The sequence below is a fragment of the Passer montanus genome, unplaced genomic scaffold (genome assembly GCF_014805655.1).
Source record: "Passer montanus isolate IOZ18808 unplaced genomic scaffold, ASM1480565v1 scaffold192, whole genome shotgun sequence".
Lineage (NCBI taxonomy): Eukaryota > Metazoa > Chordata > Aves > Passeriformes > Passeridae > Passer > Passer montanus.
Window position 1 is genome coordinate 77,792 of NW_024366503.1, and position 19,146 is coordinate 96,937.

A 19,146-nucleotide genomic window follows, 5' to 3' on the forward strand; every position below is an offset into this window, starting at 1 on the left:
CCAGGCCCCCACACTGGGCTTAGCATGGAGCTGGGGCCTGCCATTTAGTGCCAGGAAGCTGTCAGTGCTGGCAGGAGCAGGTGTAGAGGTTCCTGCTCTCTTGAGGCAATGCAGGAACAGTTCAGGTTGACCCTGACATCAACCCCAGAGCCATGGCTGGTGGTAAGAGTTGATTCAGGCCCTTGGAAAGTGGATGGACACCGGACAGCACAGCTGCAGTTCCACAGGCAAAGGGAAAGGAAGCTCTAGAGCCACCAGCAAGGAGAGGGGTCACAGCTGTGCTGCTGGGGCCAGACAGTTTTTCCCTCAGTGGCCAGCTCTGCCTGTCCACTTGTGCTGCCCAAAGCGTGACAAGGACAGAGGGAGGCCTAGCTAGGGCAAGACAAACCGAGCTCACACATTCCTTGCTTGAAAGGGCTAAAAATTCATGCAGGCAGTGGAGCAAGAGGTCAGTATGTGGAGGGGTGAGGGCAGGGTGGTAGAAGGACGAGTTGTCTTCAGCCCTGGTTGGAGACAATGGGGCGGCTGATGGTGCTGTTCGTTGTCATGGCTGAGAGCTCCCATCTGTAACACACCAAGAGTATACACTGAGAGAGAGCACAAACACAGTGCCCAGGGCTAGAGCAGCTTTGCTTCATGTTAGCCTCAGCTACAGACTGCAGCCCACATCAAAGGTGCACAGTGCCAAGGGCCCCGGGCAGCCCTCAGCCAGGCTGGAGCACCTCAAGGTCAGGGAGCACCCAGGGTAAGCTCCCAGCAAGGCACACCATACCTGATGTCGTGGGGAAGGCAGGACTGGTCCAGGCTGTACTGAATCACTGCTAGCTTACACAGAGTCTTCAGACTGGGGCCTGTGAAAAGAAAGCAGTTTAGCTACAGCAGGCTTTGACTGGACACCATGGAGGCTCCAGCATCATGCAATCAGTGCCACAGGAAACAGGGCAGAGCCTTGTCTGAGGGACAAGACAATCTGCACACCAGGGACAGGCTGGGGTGGCTTCTGTGCTCCCACAAGAGGTCTTGCATGCAGGAGTGCACAGAGCATGGCTGCCCCTCTGGCTGCTCTGCCTTAAGCCAAGCACACTGGTCAGACACAGCTGTCTGGCTCCAGGACATGGCACCTGCAGCCACAGAGGGCACTGTTAGGTGTTTCACAGCAGGGCCTGCTCACAGGGCACCTTGTGGTAAGAGGTACAGGCTGGGCAGGAAGTGCTCACGTACTGAAGTCGAGGATGTAGAGATCTGAGTGATCCATCAGGTCGAATTCATCACCCATTCCCTCCTCTGGAGATGGGCTGCAGAAAGCAAGCACAGTGTATCAGTCAGTGCCAAAATTCTTATACACCAGCTAACCAAGGGCTGTGCAAGCCCAGGAATGTTCCTGGCCTGCCTGTCCCAGGCACGGCCCTGTGTTCCCTCCTGCCCCTCTGATGACCCAAGCAGCACCCAAAGTCATCACTTTCTCAGCTCCTTGCAGAGTAGGCAGAGCTGCACAGGAGCCAGGGAGTAGAAACCCACACTATTTCCTCTGCAGGGCATGGGAGGTCTGCCTCCTTTTCATGGATGACCATGATGATTCCAGCCATGAGCCTCCCCCTCACCTGTCCATCACTCCTGTTCTCAGGTAGTTAAGATCTACTGCATTTATTTCAGCTTGGCCACTGAGATGCTGTAAGAGTGTAGAGAAAGCAGCTAGAAAACATCTGCATGGCAGGGCAAGCACAGACATTTCTCAGTCCGACTGAGGGATCACTTGGACTCCAGCCACAGCTGGAGTGGTTGTGCCAAAATGAGGATGGTATTTCAGAAGACTGTAGCTGAGCACTGAGCAATGCAGCAGTCATTTTAAACTAATTCCAATTTGCTGATACTCCCATTTGATGTTGGTCCAGGAATGCTAATGAGGAACTACAACACCAGGCATTTCTAGGGAACAGACAGCCTCACCTATCGTTTCCTGCCACACTGGTCTTGATGGAACAAAGCACCTGAGAAACTGGACACTACATCTCCTTGCACAGACAGATCAGCCTGTGCTGAAACAGGGGAAAATACTCCCATGGCTGACGGTTGTTTGGAGAATTTGAAAGAAAGGAAAAGTGTTTTAAGTCCTGCTATGGTCTGTGACAAACCAACTTAGTGTGCCCCCACCTCTTAGCTGGGACCGACCTCATGCAGTGATTCCTGGCCTCAGCTTCACTTGTTTCCCCACCCATGAGCCACTAAGCTTCACACCTCATGGGACATGAGGCAGTACCTGCTCCCCCAGGTCCCCACAACCTCAGGCCAAACTGCAGAGCACAGCTCACTGCTGGCACAAAAGACCTGCTGCTGATGGGACCCATCTGCCCGGATACAGCAAGAGCCCCTTTAACTCCACCTCGTGTGCTTGCCACACCACAATCTAATCTCACATCCACGTCACAGGAAGCCCTAGACCATCCCTTATCTATCAAAGGAAAGCCAGCAGGCACCATGTCTGTGGCTTTAATCACCAAAAGGAAAGTAGCAGGGTGAGCCTGGAGTTCAAGACCAGGCAATCCCCTGCAAGTCCCAGGCAGCAGCGTGCAGGGCACACCTTTGCCAGCCAGAGCCCTGCAAAACTGCTTATTCCAGCTGCAAAACAACTCACCCTGCACTCAGTGACAGCCCCTATTCCCTCACCAGAGCCAGGATCCCTAAGCCTTGTCAGGGAAAACACAGTCTCAAGCCAAATCTGGATCAGCATCTCTTCAGCTAAATGTTTTATAGCATTCCTTCTCCCCCCACTTCTTGTGGATGGTCTCTGCACACTGAATTGCTGGTGGGCTTGGGAGGAAACCAGATCAGGGCCACAACTGTGACACAGCTGATGGGAACACCAAGCTTCCTGGTCCCTAAAAGGGGACACAAGTGAGGGATTGCTCCTGGCCACAGTGAGGGACCACAGCTGGGGCAAAAAGACCAAGCTCTGGCAAGGACTACCAAAGAAACAAAGCTTTTGGATGCCATAGGAGCAAGCAGCCAGCCCAAGTGCCTCTTCAGCAGTCTACAGGATGTGTGAATCCTGGAAGGGCAGACACAAAGGGGTTTTGCCTGCCCATCCCCCAGTGCCTTTCCCTAGAAAGCTGAGCCTGCCGGCTCATCCTCTGAGAATCCCTGCAGGACAGCCCCAACCCCTCCCCCTTCCCAGCCAGGGGAGCACAGGTCAGGAGGCAGACCACTGGGAGTTCTCCATTACAACGACTTCCTGGAAAACTTCTTATCTCGCCAGGCAGCTCCAGAGCACACCTGATAACTGTTACAGGAAGCGAGGAGCAGGCCCACCCCCACCTCCCACTTCCCCAGCCTGCAAGACCCTCCCTCCAGCTCAAGCAGGCTGCATTCCTGGCTGCCAGCAGCTCTTCCAAGCCCAGCTAGTGCTGATGAATGTGCCTGTATTGGGGTTGAGCCTGACCTATGAAACAAGCTGAATTCTCAAGTGGTTCATGGGGAAGACAAGGCACTGCTGCGTTGCCTTGCAAGGGTGAACCGAACTCCAAAAAGCTGGTGTCAAATTTGTTGTGGTTTGCTAGCATTTCCCAAGGCTTAACATCAAAGTTCAGCTGCTGCTGCTGTCACACACATCTACACAGCCTCTGGGACCACCACAAACTCCCATAAAGCCCTACCAAGCCTTCTGCTGTACTGAGCAGCACCCAGTGTCTTTTGAGGAGGCTGGATAAACTCAGCACCTCTGCATACCTCACCTGCACTGAGCACTCTCTCAAAGTCACGTGGACATCCTACAGCTAAGCACACTCCCCCTGAACCCCTGGAACCTGAAGGCCCTTCACCCCATCACACATTGGTATGGTCAGGTCACCAGCAGAAACTGTCCTGCTTGGTTCTCTGCCCCAAGCTGGCTTCAGAAGCATCTCCAAAAAGCTACTGACAACATCCCAGAGAGACCCAAAGCTTTCCAAACCACATGGAGAGCTGAAAGCATTTAAGAAGTCTCTGCAAGGTAGATACTGGCAAGCAGGACTGTGCTCCAGAGCTGCAATTTGTCACTCCAGACAGCATAGAGTGTGTCCTGGTGATAGGCCACTTCCTTTCTTTTAGCAGCTGTTAAGGCTCTTGGCCACATCCAGCTGCCCTGCACCCTGACAGTATCACTTCCAGTGTTTGACAGCTAAATCCCTAACACCAGGTCCCTGTTGTGAATGGGAATGTTGCTAAGGAACACTGGCACAGAAGGCAACATTGTCTTGTCATGTGTGTAGGCTCCTCAAACAGCTCCGAGCTGAGCTGACATCCACTGCAGCCTGGCAGCAGAACCCACACTTGTCAGTGGAAGAAAGAAGCTCTGGTGGGAGCAGCAGGGCAGCCCGTAGGCGAAGATAAGTCACTCTGAGGTCTGCTCTGGCACAGCAGACTGAGAAACATGTCCTTCTGACAGCAGGATCTCCTCTCTTATCCCCACAACCTCTTTACCAGAAAGCTTGAGCACTGCACAGCTCCTCCTGAGCACCCTGTTACACCCTTCTGTCTCTACATGTACAAGATGGCTTGTCACCAGATGCCTTACAAGCTTACATGACACCTTCAGTCTCTTCCATGGCCTTTTTTCAGGGGAGCCCTGATGTACATGATTGCCTACACTTGTCAGATAGGCTGACACTTGCCACGTGCCTCTGAAGTCCATCTGATACAGCGTGGGTCAGAGCATGAAGGGACACTGTGTTGAAGGGACTGGCAAAGCCTCTTGAGGAGCCACCTCACACAACTCACCTGGTACCTCCAAAGAGGATGATTCTGTCTCCCACTCTGCAGCAGCACTGCCGGCGCCGAGGACACGGCCCTTTGCCCTTGGGCTCAATCTTCCTCCAGGAAAGAGAAACTAACAGGAGGAAAAGAGTTCACCAGTTTGGCACAAGAGCCTGGCCAAGACCAGCTATAAGCAGGTTATGGATTTAAACAGATCACAGGAAAAGCAGAGGCCCACTACCCCCCAGACACCCTCTCCCCTGACCTCCTCGTTAATGGCTAATTCTAAGAGGTTATTACTGAAGTGCCATTCAGATGCCAGTCACAGTCCTGGAGCTCTGCCTACTGAGACAGGATTTGCACATTATATCATAGAATGGTTTGGGTTGGAAAGGACCTTAAAGACCATCTTGTTCCAACCCCCTGCCATGGGCAGGGACACCTTGCACTAAACCAAATTGCTCAGGGCCCCATCAAGGCCTTTCACTTGCAAAGCCTGAGCACCAGGACCCACGGACTGCCACGGCAGCAGGTCCGACATCACAGGGAGCTGTACTGGGCAGAGCTGCGGGAACAGACAGGCAGCCTCCCCTCCCCAGAGCCTGCTGCGGTCGGGATTTGGAGGAGGGAGATCCAGGAACCAGCTCCATCTGCTGGCAGGCTGCTGGCAGAGGTGCATCAGCTGCTGGGACAGCTCGGCTGCAGGAAGAGGGCGTGGAGAACCGGACCAGGTGGAGACAGCAGCCTTTGTTCTTGCTGCTCTCTGTGGCAAGGATGCTTGGGGGCGACCATGCACAGGACTGAAACCTGCAGGAGCTCTCACACCAGCTCACAATCAGCTTGGGGAGCAGCTGGTTGGCTGCTCTCAGGTAACTTTACTATGCAAAGCAATTAGCAAACAAAATGAGTCTAGACAGTGAAGGAGGACCCCAAAGCAGCTCACAGCAGACTGATATGCAGGTACCAGCTGAAGAACCACCCCTTCTGCAGCACAGTTTGAGCTGGTACCAAGAGATGGTGACCCTGCAGCTCAAGTTGAATGGTTTCTCCAGCTATAGTCTCTCTCTTCCCTAACTCTATTGCTTCCCCATATCTTCTCTTCTGACAGTACTTTTGCATATTTAAGAACAAGACAAAGTTTTTCCAATTAAATATGTCTTTCAGCAATACCTAATTTTCTATTTTCTAACTGAGGTCTGGAAACATCCCAAGGAGGAACAGGCAAGGTAGCAAGTTGCTGTCAGAAGAAGCAGGAGCTATTCCTCCCCAAGCAGTACTCCTTGGACAGAATGTTTCTCTGAGCACTCACATGCCTGAGGGCCTGGAGCACTATGACTGCAGCAAGCTAAAAGCATAAATACCTGGATTGAATTTCCAGAGGTCATGGAAGTGTCTGTTCAGGCGTGCATTGTAGCCACCAAATACATATAGTTCCCCGTTGTAGCTGACTGTAGGGAGTAAGCACAGACATCAGAGGGCCACCCAGCAGGTCCCTGACCCAACACCAAACACAAAGCAACGTGGTGCTGGCTGTCCACCTCTCCTTACATCACCTTCATGTGCAGTGTGGGGTGGGCAGCAGCTTTCCACAGAAACTGGGCTTTGTGCAACCCTTTCTAACCCACAGCCCCACCCTTCTAAGGCAGGCAGAAACTTCCCTCCTCCATCCTCCACCCTGAGCAGACCCACACTCACAGGCTGAATGGCTCCGCCTGCCCTCCGGGAGCACGGCAGTGGGAGGGGAGTCCAGCCAGGAGTTGGTTTCTGTATCAAACACTTTAATGCGGTTACAGTAGATCTCATTGTTAGAATGAAACGGCCCAAAACGATCAGCTCTGCCACCAAACACGTACATCTTTGTTCCAATGATGGTAGCTGAATGAAAGTCTCTCCAGCGAGCTGGAGTACCCTGAAGGACAGAGTAGAAAATAAAGACAAAAGAAAAGAGTGCAGATTAGCCAGGGAAATAACATATCTTGATGGGGAAGTTGGGTGGCTGCCTTCTCCTGGAGAACTTCCCATCCTGTAGATCCCAGCCACATCAGCCAGAAGCTGTGAGACAAGTGTGGGCAGCTACCCCAGGGAATAGCAGATGCAAAACTTCCTCCACAAACCAGAGGGAAAAGCAGACACTGACCTTGGCAGAGATTAAGGTCCACGTCATGTTTGTGGTGTCCAATTTATGGATATCATTTGAAAAGCAGTCAGCCTGGAAGACACACAAGCAGCTTGGTCACAAAGGGGCTGAGAAGCCTGGTCGCATCCAGCCCCAGAAAGGATGCTGCCCTGCAGACCTGGAGCATCCCTTTGGATTCAGTACTTCCTAAGAAACAAGGTGCTTGCTCAGGCAGCACTTATCAAGTATCAAAAAGAAAGCAAAGCCCATTTTTTCCCAAAGGTGTCCTGTCTCTTCCTGCAGCTTTCCCATTTATTTGGTGCTCAGTTGCTCCCCCAAAGGCACAGAATACACTCATGGCAGGAGCCTGCCTCCTCTCCATGTAGCAGCAGATAAAAGAGGCAGAGGCAGGACAGTCAGACTGGCTCTGCTAAGGCTGCCTAATGGGATGCAGAAGCTAAGATTACTTCTGGGAAGCTGAACATCCAGGAGAAAATACACTCCAGGTTCTGAGGTCCCACAAAACCCATCTGCAGCTGGCTGCCTGGAGGAGATTGCATTCACACAAAAAGTGGACTCCTGCTCCTCTAGGCAAGGTAAGGAGCAGCAAGACAGCCAGAGGTTTATTTGGTCTTGTTAAAAAAAAAAGACATCTAAACCCCTCCTGCTGCTGTAATCAATATAATGGATTTGGCCTGCTATCAACCTCAGAAAAGAAGGAATAACCCAGAGACTTCTGTAACAGAGCCTCACCTTTCTTCCAAACAAACTGATGTGACTTTGCACATCTGTTCTGGAATTTGGTGATAATTTTTATTTACCCACTTCTGAAGATTAGATCATAAGATTAGATCATGCTAAAAAGAGCATTAGGTACACTGACAGCTATTGCAGGATGAACTTTGGCTCAAGGTATTCTTAATGGGAAGGCAACCAAATGCTTGCTGAAAGGGATCAGCAAGATGTCAGAGCAGGTGGACACTACAGGGAACATACACCAGACTAGGACAAAACTTCACAGCAACACTGCAAAAAGTGATTTTTCTGGCTCATTTCTGAGTCAAATTAAAATAAATTTAGATCAATATATACTTATTAAAAAATGTTGTGTATTTATGTATCTACATTTGGCTGAGAAATGAGCCAGAAAAAAAATTACCTCTTTGTGGTAAATATGTTTTGTGAAATTTAAAAAAAAAAAAATTCAACACTTTTTTGGACTTGCTTTTCCAACCATCTTCTCCATAAAACAATTACCATAACTTGGGTACTAATGCCATAACTTTGCTAAGTTACAAAATGAGAGTGACTTGGAATACAAATACACTCCTGTGTCCTGCCTCTATCAGTGTCCTGGGTATCAACACCCTCTTTCCCAAGGGCTCACCAATTAGCAGTTACAGACACTACTCACCAGCTGTTCATAGCCTCCAAAGATAAACATGCTCTTTGCCAGGACACAAGCTGAGTGCCCATCTCTTGCCCCTGGGACCATTCCAGACACCTTTGGTGTGAACCACTTGTGTGTGTCTGAAACAAAACAAGAGGCAGTGCTGAGAAAACACAGTAGGAGTTGGGGTGGGATAGTCCTATTACTACTGTTCTTAATTTCTAAAGCAAAAATCATTCGTGTTTTCTCTCACAGCACCCACTCTGCCAGAGAGGCTGCAAGCTTCTTTGGGCAAGGCTACCTGCCTGAGCCCCCACAGAGGGACACAGTGACAGAAGCCTCAGCCTCTTGGCATGGCCACCGACTGCCAGACCTGACAAAGAGCTCACATTTTAAGTGTGAGTAGTACAGCAGGACTTGAACAATGTTACTTTTCCCGAATCTCTCGCAGATTGTACTTGTGAGTCACTTATCAACTCTGCATCCACACTTTCTATTACAATGAAGCAATAATGCTAAGTGGCACAACTGACCTCATGGCGGGGAGACGCTCAGTAACTGAGCAAGACTGAGGAAAAACAGCTCTCAAACCCAGATACCAATCACCTAATCACAAGTTCTCCATGCTAGCTGTTGTGCATATCTCCACCTCTGCAGGGCAGCTCTCTCCCTGTCTTATCTGCTCCACTTATTACGTTCTCATCCCCTCTTCCTCACTTTCCACCCTTCACAATGCTCCCTGTGAGCCTGCACCGAACAGATTCAGCCCCTCAGCCTGCACACTCCAGGGGCTGGCTCGATTTAGAAGATGACTTAAAATCCAGCCAGAGCTGCTCTCCATGCCAGGGCAGCACAGAGCCAAGCCAGCGGGTCGGTGCCAAGCGCTAACAGGCACCTGCCCCAGGAGCTCCGAGAGGCACAGATAAGCCTCGAGGCTGCAGGAGACATTCTCCCACCCTCCCTAACAGCCCTCGGCTGCCAAAAGCAGTTCTTATTTCAGAGAGTCGTAACACCGGAGCCAAAGCATGAGGATGACTTCCCTGAACTTGGCCTGTGGACACAACTGTCCACCTATGCTCCAGCTGGCACCTCACAAAGGGGCTTGCAAGGTCAGCAGAATCCCTGGGGAGCCTCTAGTGAGACAGCTCAGGGCTATCGAGTTCCTTTTCTCCATGGGGCTGCTTCCAAACCCAGTCACATTGTATCAGAAAAAGCTCACCCAAGTGCAGCATGTTAAATTAGAGATGGAAAATACCTCAATTTTTTGTGATCTGTTCAACACCACAGGGACACAACTGCACTCAGACAGGACTTTATTTAGCCTGATATGACTCCTACAGAGGAACTTACATGACAGACATGGGACTGTGACAGCCAGCCTTACTTTCCAGGAATGGCAGGCCTGTGTGTACAGACAGCTGCAGAGGGTTTAGAGCAGGACTTTCTGGTAATTTTCACTTAATGCTAAAGCACTGGAGCTGCCAGGGAGACCAGGCAGGCCCCACTACAAAGCCTCTGTGTAGGCAGAGGTTTACTGGTGGCTTCTCAGCTGCATGTGTGTTGGGGAAGGAAGGGGGAAGCCCTATGCCATAAGCTGTAAGATATTTCCTGGTAAAGAAGAGATCCCTGGACCAAGCACCAGAACAAGCAGTTTCCTTGCAAGTTCAGCAAGACAGTTACTGGCCAGTATTCAGATGGACTTGCATCCAAAATCCAGACATACTCCTTTGCTTTCCTGACACTTCTGTCCATGAAGCTCCTGATGGTGCCTTTTCTCCAGAGGTGCTCCAGCAGTGCTATGGAGCAGCCAACCAAAAAGCTTAAGGAGTTTATTTTTCATGTTTATCTAACTTGACTCATGTCTCCCCTGATTTTGCCATCCTGTCCTGGACTACTTCTGTGCTTTGTTCCTCACTCTCCTTCACACCTTCAGAAAGAAGGACCACGCTGGAGAGGAACCATAATCATCAAGAGCCCAATTCCTTCTTGCTTCACCCTTCAGCCACAATTAAGGAATACTACATCACATAGAGAGAACACTTCAGTTATCAGAGAGAGCACACAAAGCTGATAGAAAAATCAAAACCATTTTCATTATTAGAAAAGATCAACAATCTCTGCCCAGAGGCTTTTACAGAGATGTAAGCGTGCAGACACAATGGCCACCATACCCCACTTCTAAAACCGCTGAAACAGACAGTGACACCATCTCCTCCACACTGTCACCGAGGGACAAGGACACAAGCTGGGGAGCAGAGTGGGGGGCAGAGAGGAGGTCTGATCAAGAGCAGTTGTGGCAAGGAACAGTGAGAGGCTGGAACTTACTGACGTCGAAAGCATAGAGCACATTGCAGGCTCCCTCCGTGTCGTTGCGGCCACCCCAAATGTAGACGGTGTCGTCGATGAGCACGGCCGAGTGCCCGTACCTCATGTAGGGCACCTCCCTCACGTGGTCTCGGCTGTTTGTCCACACTGGAGGCAACTTGATCCAGCGCAGAGACACTGGAAACACAAGGTTGAGCCCATGTCAAATGCTAAGCCTGCTGAATTGCTCACAGTTCATAACCCATCCTGCGCGGTGCTTTTCACCCCGTGACAAGGTGCAGAAGCAGTTGAGTAAACAAGAGAAAGCTGTGTCTGACCCCGAGTAGTAGCTAGTTAAGAAATACAGAAGGAAGTCCTCTGGAGGCCCAGAAGACAAAATAGGCTCTGTTCTACAACAATTCATTGGAAAGGTTTCCACTCTGGCTCATCCTAGACTGTGAGTGAAAGATATAGCACACACACAAACAAAAAAGGAAAGAAAAATGGAAAAGTACAGAGGTGACCATGAATGCAGACACTACTTCAAGCTAGAGAGATTGCTGAAGATACTCAAAGCTGGAAGAATGGGCAGCACAGGAATAACTCACTGGAGTAATATGCAAGGGAACTCCTGAAGGCATCACCTGGACTTGCAGAAGCACAGTTTAAGTAAAAAAAACCCAGCAGCTTTGTAGGAACAGTGTTTGTTTGGTTTTGTTTTGGTTTTCAAGCTATAGATGAGGTGGCTGTCTGCCTCCTTTACCCCATCTGTTTCAAGTTCTCCCTGGTAACCTTGCATTACTAATAGGAGTTCCTTGGGATTACAGGTTCTCCTTCCTGTGTGTCATGTCCAGCAGCAGCCAGAACAGTCAACAGGTATTACAGGGTTAATGACAGTGCAAGAGCCACAACAAGTGTTACACAGCCATTACATAACAGGGCCAGTCACCTCCTTCTACCACACACAGCCTCCAGGTTTGTTTTCTACATGGAGCTGATGCAAAATACAGCAGAAAACAGTGTCAGTTCCTCTGAAATACTAATATAGGGAAAGGTGAAAAATCAGGCATCTCAAAAGGTGAGCATCTACCCCACAGGCAGAAAGGGCACTGAGGAAGCACATCCAATGCTAAAGTCAAGCTAGACTGAATGCTTCCTACCTAAAACATAGTTTTCATCTTTGGAAGACTGACAAGAGATAATTCAAAGTCTGGTATCTTGGCTTTAGCACTGCCACCTTACAATGCTAGCTGAGCAAGGGCTTGGGAAGCCACTGTCACTTCCCATGTGGTGGCTGCAGCATTCTGACACTTTAATGTTTGGGAGTGGTAAGAGGGAAAGACAACACAAGAGCATTCCTTTGGGCACAGTCATTATGCTTCCCCAGGAGAGTGCTGCTCTACTTGGCACGTTCTACAGCATTCAGCTGTGTTGAGTGTGAAAGCCCAGTTCCTCTGGACAGAGGTGAATGTCATTGTTCCCAGGATTCTGAGCTACCCCCCCTCTACACTGAGAGCAGGTCACCTTGGCAGCCCTCTGTAACCAATGCTTTTATCCCTGCTGCACAACAGTCTTAAAGGAGTGAATTCATTGCATCTCACAGACAAACTAGGTTTGTCTACAGGTGGGTGCTCACAGAGCATTCAGCACGCTGAACTGGTCATTGGTTCTCTGTTCTTGGCTCTCTTTAGTTGGAGCCACCCAAGCATCTGTGCAGTTTTTTAATTACCTGCCTAATTACAGGGAAACACTTAATGGACCAGCTCAGTAACCTCTTCAGTTCAAGGAACACTCAATCAAGAAATACAGCCTGTGTCAGCACAAGCATGGCTCCAACTCAACCTCATGACAGGTACTGGTTACCCTACACAAATGGCTCCAGTTGCAGATGCTTTTCTAAGCTATGTTGTGAATCTGCATGATAGCTGTTACCAAAATGGGAAGGCCTCCCTCCTAGCTACATGCCCCTACTGACTCCATCGTGCTGGCACCAGTTGTCAGCTGGCCCCACAGGGAAACAGCTCAGATGTCTACACCTGGAATCTTAACTGTGTGCACTGGCTCACACCCTGCTCTTTCCACACTATGGGCAGCTGAACATGGACATGCTAGAGGGGGGACCTGAGCCAGCTCGATATCACCTCTTTGCACCTGGCTGAGTTTGTGTTTGCAGAGAACAAGGACAAACCAAACCATTGGCTATGTGACTACTTCAGTGAGTCCTTATCCTAGCAGTCAGATCAACTACAGCCCCTCTGTGTCCTGCCCCTGAAGCTGAAAATGCAAAGCTGCACAAAGAAAGAAGTTCCTACCTACCCTGCTAACATTTTCTGGAAATTAAGAGTCGGACAGCATGTTACAGGGTATAACATGTCAGGCACCAGCAGGCAAGAAAAGCAATAACTGAGCCAAACAAACCACGTTTGTTTGTGCCCCACAAGGACACATTTACCTGCATTGAAAACGTGGACGTCGATCTGCCGCAGGGTCTCATAGTCCTCTCCAGAGCAGTACCCACCAAAGGAATAGACCTTGTGCCCCACAGCCACGGCCGCGTGGTTCACCCTCCGTGGCCCGCCTTCCAAGTGCACTGCCCACCGTAGCATTCCTCCCTGCAAGCCAGGCGGTCTTCAGGGCCCCCAGTGCCACAGCCACATGCTTCCGAGGCCACTGCAAGGTCTGCAACACAGACACAATGCCAAAAGAACAAGATCCATCCTGCACGTCCTCCCTGAATGCCTGCTGCAAAGGTTACCTTAATGTACCCTCATCCACCTGCCTCCCCGCTGGAAACATTCCCCTTGGGAAGGGGCCGCAGAGCAGGGCTCAGAGGAGCAGGCAGAGGTGCCCTTGCACACAAAAGCCCTCGGGGTGGCTGCACAGGCAGCCCCAGCCAAGCACCTTGGGCCTGGCCACGCGCGTGTCACGTACGTGTCAGAGCCATTTGTCTGCATGAATGAAAACACACAGCGAGAGCCAGCGGTGAAGGTGAAAAGAACAAACCCAGAGGGAAGAGCGTGCTCTTTGGACCAGCTCTGAGAAACAGCAGAGGAAAAGATTAAAACAAAACAACCAACAAAAAACCTCCAAAGAACCACAGCTACATAAAGCAACCAACTTCCCGTTATGGGGGTGGGTGACAACATTAGCATTTGGGCTCATTGATTTGAGCACTAGGGTTCAATCTAATTAGACACAAGAGCAGAAACCCCCTAATCTAGAAAGCTCTTTGCTAATGCTGAGAAAAGGTCTTTTCCTCCCACAGCAAACCCAGGCATAACTATGAAAATTCTGTAGCATCACATCTTGTTAAGCAACTGATTTCCTTCACTCCTCAAACAGATGGCTTAGATCATATCTTAGAGAAGCCACCACAGCTGATTCTTGCAGAGATTCTCCTTTGGATCTAAGAATCTAGAGCAGAGTCCTGCCCAGGTGCTTCTGAAACAGCGGGGCAGTTTGATTTTTAACAGTTTTCTCCTAGCTGAAAAACAGCCATTAGAAGAGATGTCAGACAGCACAAATAAAACTGTCTTATTTTATTTCTTGGTTCTAGGTTATTGAAAGATTCAGTCAGTATGCTCCCATCTCACAATCTGTTTTAGCCTTTGCAGAATCCAAAGACATTTGGGGATGCCTTTGAACAAGGACTAAATTCCTACACACAGAATTCCTACGCTCTGCCCCATTTCATTTTGGAAAGTAGTGAGTTTTGGCAAGGAGGACTTCCCTCCTGTTTCAGGTTTCTGAAGTAGCTGGAGGGCAGCAAGAGGGGCAGTGCCACGCTGCTCTGCTCCAGTTGGCCACCCCCAGCCCTTCAGTCAAGGGGAATCACTGAGACCCATCAGCAGGCTGACCACCCCAGGGCCCAGCCCACCCACACACTCACATTTTATTCCCTCCTGCAGGAAGAATAAGAGATGCCACCAATAGGGAGCTCCTGGCATGAAGCAGAGCTTAGGCTTCCAGCTTCATCCACTGTCTATAGACAGCTCAAAACCATTCAGTAGCCAGTCACCTCATTCCAGAGCTCCCAAATGTCATTACAATTTGAGTAGCTTCTTTTTAAAGTTATTTATTTTTTGAGTTGTTTTCATGCTCTGTATGTGAATGTTACAGCAACAGGACACATGCAAAGCCCAAACAGAGACCATCCTGCAGCCTCACTGCAACAGGAGTCTCTCCTGCAAACCTGCCTGTTCCTGCAGCAACCACCCTCACCTAAACTGCAGTCAGTAATCCAGAAAGTTGTAGCAAGCTTTGCTCTAGCAGGGCCCAGGAACAGCCCCCGTCTTCTACAGGCCGTGCTTCAGTTTCAGATCTAGCAGGTTTTTTTCCTTAAGCATCTATTTTTTTTTTTTTGAGCCAGGCAGCACTCTTGTGTAAGTCTTCTGCAAAGCTACAGAGCAGAAGTAGTTTCCATGGAACCCACCAAAGTCACCTTCCAAGCTATTTTGAAGGCTTCACATATCTAAATCTGTTTCCTGCCTCAGTCACAAGTTATTCTTGAGAAATCTAACCAATGTTTTCCTCACAATCTCTTCTTGTTTAAGTGATTCTGTAAAAGACTCCTCAAGGAGCTTTAACTGGTCTTTATCACCAGCATCAATATTTTCAACATCCTTCAGCCCAATCCAGGAGGACCAAGAAGATGAATCTTATTTCCAAGTTCTCTGCTTGATTCCTACTGAGGTAGAGGAGCACAGTTGCTTGACATGGCAGGCAAGCATTGTACCAAGGCCCCTTCCTTTTTTTTGTCAGAAAGGCTGGGAAAACTCTTCCTCACCCTTGGGACTTCCCTTGAGCCAGGTGCAAGGATGCTGGTCCTGTCACTGCCACAGGAGCTGGCTACCCTGCCCCAGCAGTTCTGCTATTCCCATCAGAAGGCAGCTCATCCCAAGAGGTTAAATCTGGTCCACTGAGAAACAGCAGCTCCAGGCCCAATCCCTGGCACTGCAAGAAAGATGCTGAGGTTGCAGCAACAACGTTGAAATGCTGTTTCCTACAATTACTGGGAAAGTTTTCCCCCAAATGAGTGCTTTAAAGTGACTGGCAGGTCTGGAGTGGTGGTGAGGGCAATGGGATGGAAGTTGGCTGTGCTTCGCCTTGGCTCTGTCCAGGGATACCCCTTCAGAGCAAACACAGAGCTCTGCCAGCACAGCCTCCTGCTGCCCCTCCTCAGAGCCAAGAAAAGCAAACACTCATCTGAACACTTCACGAAGAGAGAATGACCAGAAGCGTCAAGTAATCTTTCCAGGGTCAGGGGAAAACACAGGGTTTAACAAGCTGTCAGGGATTTTCCAAACCCGAGAGCTCTTCTCTACGCTGTAATAAAAGCATCCCTGCAAACTCCCATCTTCCTCTTCTGCCACTGGCCACAACCCTACCCTGTAACTACCACATCTTCCTGCCACCACCAGGCATTTGTTTGTCCCTTTTCAGCCACACACAGGCCTGGCCTCCCCTCCTCCCTGCACAGCCCTGAGGATGTCTCCCCTACTCCACCCCATGCTTTCCGTGCCCAGCTTCAGATTCACCTCACCTGCCTTATTTACAATCATTTCTCCACATCAATCTTCTGTCCTAAAGCATTTTTCTCCTCTTAGCACTCTCTGCAAATAGGAGTTAGACACATTTTGAGAAAAAACTATATTTTCTGTCCTACAACTATGGACACTGTTGAATTCCATTTCAAGTTGATTTCCAATGATAATTTTTATGATATAAATGAGGACATAAATACACCATTTTTCAGTCACATTCCTATGAGGATTTCTTAGTAGGAGAAGTGCATTTGATATTAAGCTACAGCTTAGATTTCTTTACAGATCACAGAGGACACAGCCAAGGAGAGAGGGAAGCAGCAAAATTGATAAGAAACAATTTACTAGCAATCTCCCCCAACTGTACAATATTAGATTATGCAAAATACATTCTGTGGTTTCTCATTTAGGACACCAGCAACAGTGATGTGGGCTATAAAACAGAAAAATACTGATAAGACAGAGGCAAACTGTATTAGAGAACTGGCAGGGCACTGCAGGATGAGGCACACAGAATCACAGCTTCTGTTCAAGCTTCCACTGACTCACGTTAGATCCTCACTTCCACTCTCCAAAAACTAACAGATCTCTTACTTCCAACATGCAATTTTCACAACTCCCCATTCCCCTGGTCTGCCATGACCTATCCAAAAATACAGTAAAGCACAGAGTATGCAGAGAAATTTTGAAACCCTGGTAGGTCCTGTCATTAACCAGGAACAAATACATTTCTAAAAATCAGGACATGCTTCACTCACTGGTGAAGTACCTGATGTTGGTGATGCTGGAAATTAAGTGAGAGCGGCAGTGTGTTGTTCCTCTGCCACAAAGCACCTGGAGCATTTCACTGCTAAGCCAGGGAACAATCAGATTTAATTCAGCTCTGCATTTTTCCAATACAGCACCTATAGACAGCACTCCCATGTCTCTGGTTGTGCTGTTGCCTCAAGATGCACTTAATGCCTGCAACAACTTTCATCCCATCCGCTCCAGCTTACACCCAACAAGAGCCTAACAACACAGCATATGGACACCTGAGATCAACAAAAACATCACTCCATAATCTCTCACTAGCATATCTTCCAAAACACCACTGTTGTGGTGACTTGAGCACTGTGGCACAGATAGAAAAAAAAAATCCCCAAAACAACAACAAAAAAACAAAACGGGTTTTAGTCAGATTTTTCACTTGTTTGTTCTATTGGCTTTAAGCTTTGTATTTTCAAACCCTACAATTAGTTATGAAAATACTTTATCCAAGATAGAAAGCTACTGAGCATCTCCAAGTACAGTAGCCAGGTGATGATAAAGTAAACCCAGATAAGCAGATACCCTTAGATCCACTTCTTTGCTTAAAGGGAGCTCACTGGGCTCTCTCATTCCTCTATACACACAAAAGGAAACCTAGAGCCATTTCTAAAAGCTGCTCAGATTAGCCTTGCTGCATCCAATTCCCAAAGCAAAGGGAAGAAACCCAGCAGCAAGTGGCCTGGATTTTCAAGGATTGGTTCTGTCACCCCCAGAATTACAGCAGCACCCCAAAAAGAGCAGCCCACCCTGCAAAGCTGCTCCAGAGAGCAAATCCTACCGTGTGGCTGCCTCAGTCCTGTCTCCCAAAAGACACCAGGCACAAGGTTTAGTAACCCTTAAAATAGCCCAGCCAGTTCACAGCAGTCCATATAGACTGTTCTATTTCAAGCACATCCAACATACTGTTAGAGATAACATGAGAACAACCCGCTTCTTCACTTGTGCTTGACATTTATCTAATGCTTGGAGCATTTGTGCTAAGGCAGTGTGAAACTGCAAGCTTGCACATTCAGCAGCTCGGACACTCACAATGCAATTCCAGCCCCAGTAAATTAGATGGTGCTAGAACAGCCTTCCAGAGCCTGCCCTGGAAGCTCATGTTAGCCACGGGAATCACAGACCACACTGCTCAGGCACAAATTCATCCCAGTGGCCCCCCTACAGCCAGCCTCACCATCTTCTTATTTTTCACCAAATATTTTGCCCACTGCTGACTTACTTTTGCCTAAAGCCTAGCTGAGATTCTGCCCCTACTCAGCTGGCTTCTATTCTTTACCCTGCTTCCCAAACCCCAGCTTCTCTACATTGGAGATACTTCTTGACCTCTACTTCCCCATCAGGAATTTGTCTCACCCTGTCAAGCTGCTTCTGCCAGGCCAAGGGCAGCCCTTGGGTTGGGAAGCAGGCTCAGGAAAGCTGAGCTGACAGCCCGTGGCTTTACACAGGGCTACCACAGTTTGTTCCTCTGCCCCTGTGCTGCACTGACACTGATCCCCAGGCAGAGTGGTGCTCACAGGTGCCAGCCTTCCCTCTGCCTGGCACATGGCACTGGGGAAGACCAGGCATGCAGCCCCACACCAGCCTGGCTGGGTGAGAGAATAAATGGTCTGAAACCACATGAGCCCACGGGATGGAGAGAGAAGGCACAGCAGAGGTCATGCCAGGGCACAAGGGCAGCCTCCCTAACACAGACCTGTCAGGGAGGATAGGGATGTGTGGGGTCACAGAATCCTTCAGTGATGGAGAAGACCACCAAGATGACAGAGCCCAGCCATTAACCCGACACTGCCAGGCCCACCACTAACCCATGCCCTGAAAGTGCCACATTTACTAATTTTTTTAATGGTGATTCGACCATTCCCCTGGGCAGCCTGTTCCAACACCAGACTACCCTTTTCGTGAAGGATTTTTCCCTAATATCCAATCTAAGCCTTCCCTGGTGCAGCTTGAAGCTGTTTCCTCTTGACCTGCCTGCCAGTTGTTACCTGGGAGAAGAGGCCGGCCCCCACCTGGCCACAACCTCCTTTCAGGCAGTTGTGGAGAGTGACAGGGTCTCCCCTGAGCCTCCTTCTCTCCAGGCTGAACACCCTCAGCCGCTCCTCACAGGACTTACTCTCTGGGCCCTTCAGCAGCTCCCTTGCCCCACTCTGGACACGCTCCAGCGCCGTTGCCGCCCCTCCCCGCCCGAGCCCCTCCGTGCCGCCCCGCGCCCCCACCCGCCTGCCGNGCACCGCCCGCCGCGCCCGGGGCCCGCT

At 49.6% G+C, this 19,146-nt stretch overlaps 1 protein-coding gene across 1 annotated transcript; it reads right to left on the reverse strand.

The window, feature by feature from the left end:
• Positions 1–150: 150 nt before the first annotated feature.
• KLHDC3 (kelch domain containing 3) lies at positions 151–19,101 on the reverse strand. The gene is made up of 11 exons (XM_039706417.1): positions 19,005–19,101; positions 12,991–13,217; positions 10,560–10,736; positions 8,259–8,374; positions 6,866–6,937; positions 6,424–6,637; positions 6,090–6,176; positions 4,753–4,861; positions 1,222–1,295; positions 773–851; positions 151–564 (listed from the first exon to the last, which is right to left on the reverse strand). Exons 2-11 carry the CDS (start codon positions 13,142–13,144, stop codon positions 498–500), a joined length of 1,149 nt encoding a protein of 382 aa, XP_039562351.1. The 5' UTR covers positions 13,145–13,217; positions 19,005–19,101; the 3' UTR covers positions 151–497.
• Between the last annotated feature and the right edge of the window lie 45 nt (positions 19,102–19,146).

What these genes read in the sequence shown, in the direction of transcription:
- KLHDC3 (XM_039706417.1), bottom strand. Translation starts at nt 13,144, where the DNA reads ATGCTACGGTGGGCAGTGCACTTGGAAGGCGGGCCACGGAGGGTGAAC. An exon ending in CCTCTGGAAATTCAATCCAG is followed by an intron (nt 4,862 to 6,089) that starts GTATTTATGCTT and finishes TCCTCCTGTTAG; the next exon opens with TTTCTCTTTCCTGGAGGAAG. An exon ending in ATCCTCTTTGGAGGTACCAG is followed by an intron (nt 1,296 to 4,752) that starts GTGAGTTGTGTG and finishes TGCTTTCTGCAG; the next exon opens with CCCATCTCCAGAGGAGGGAA.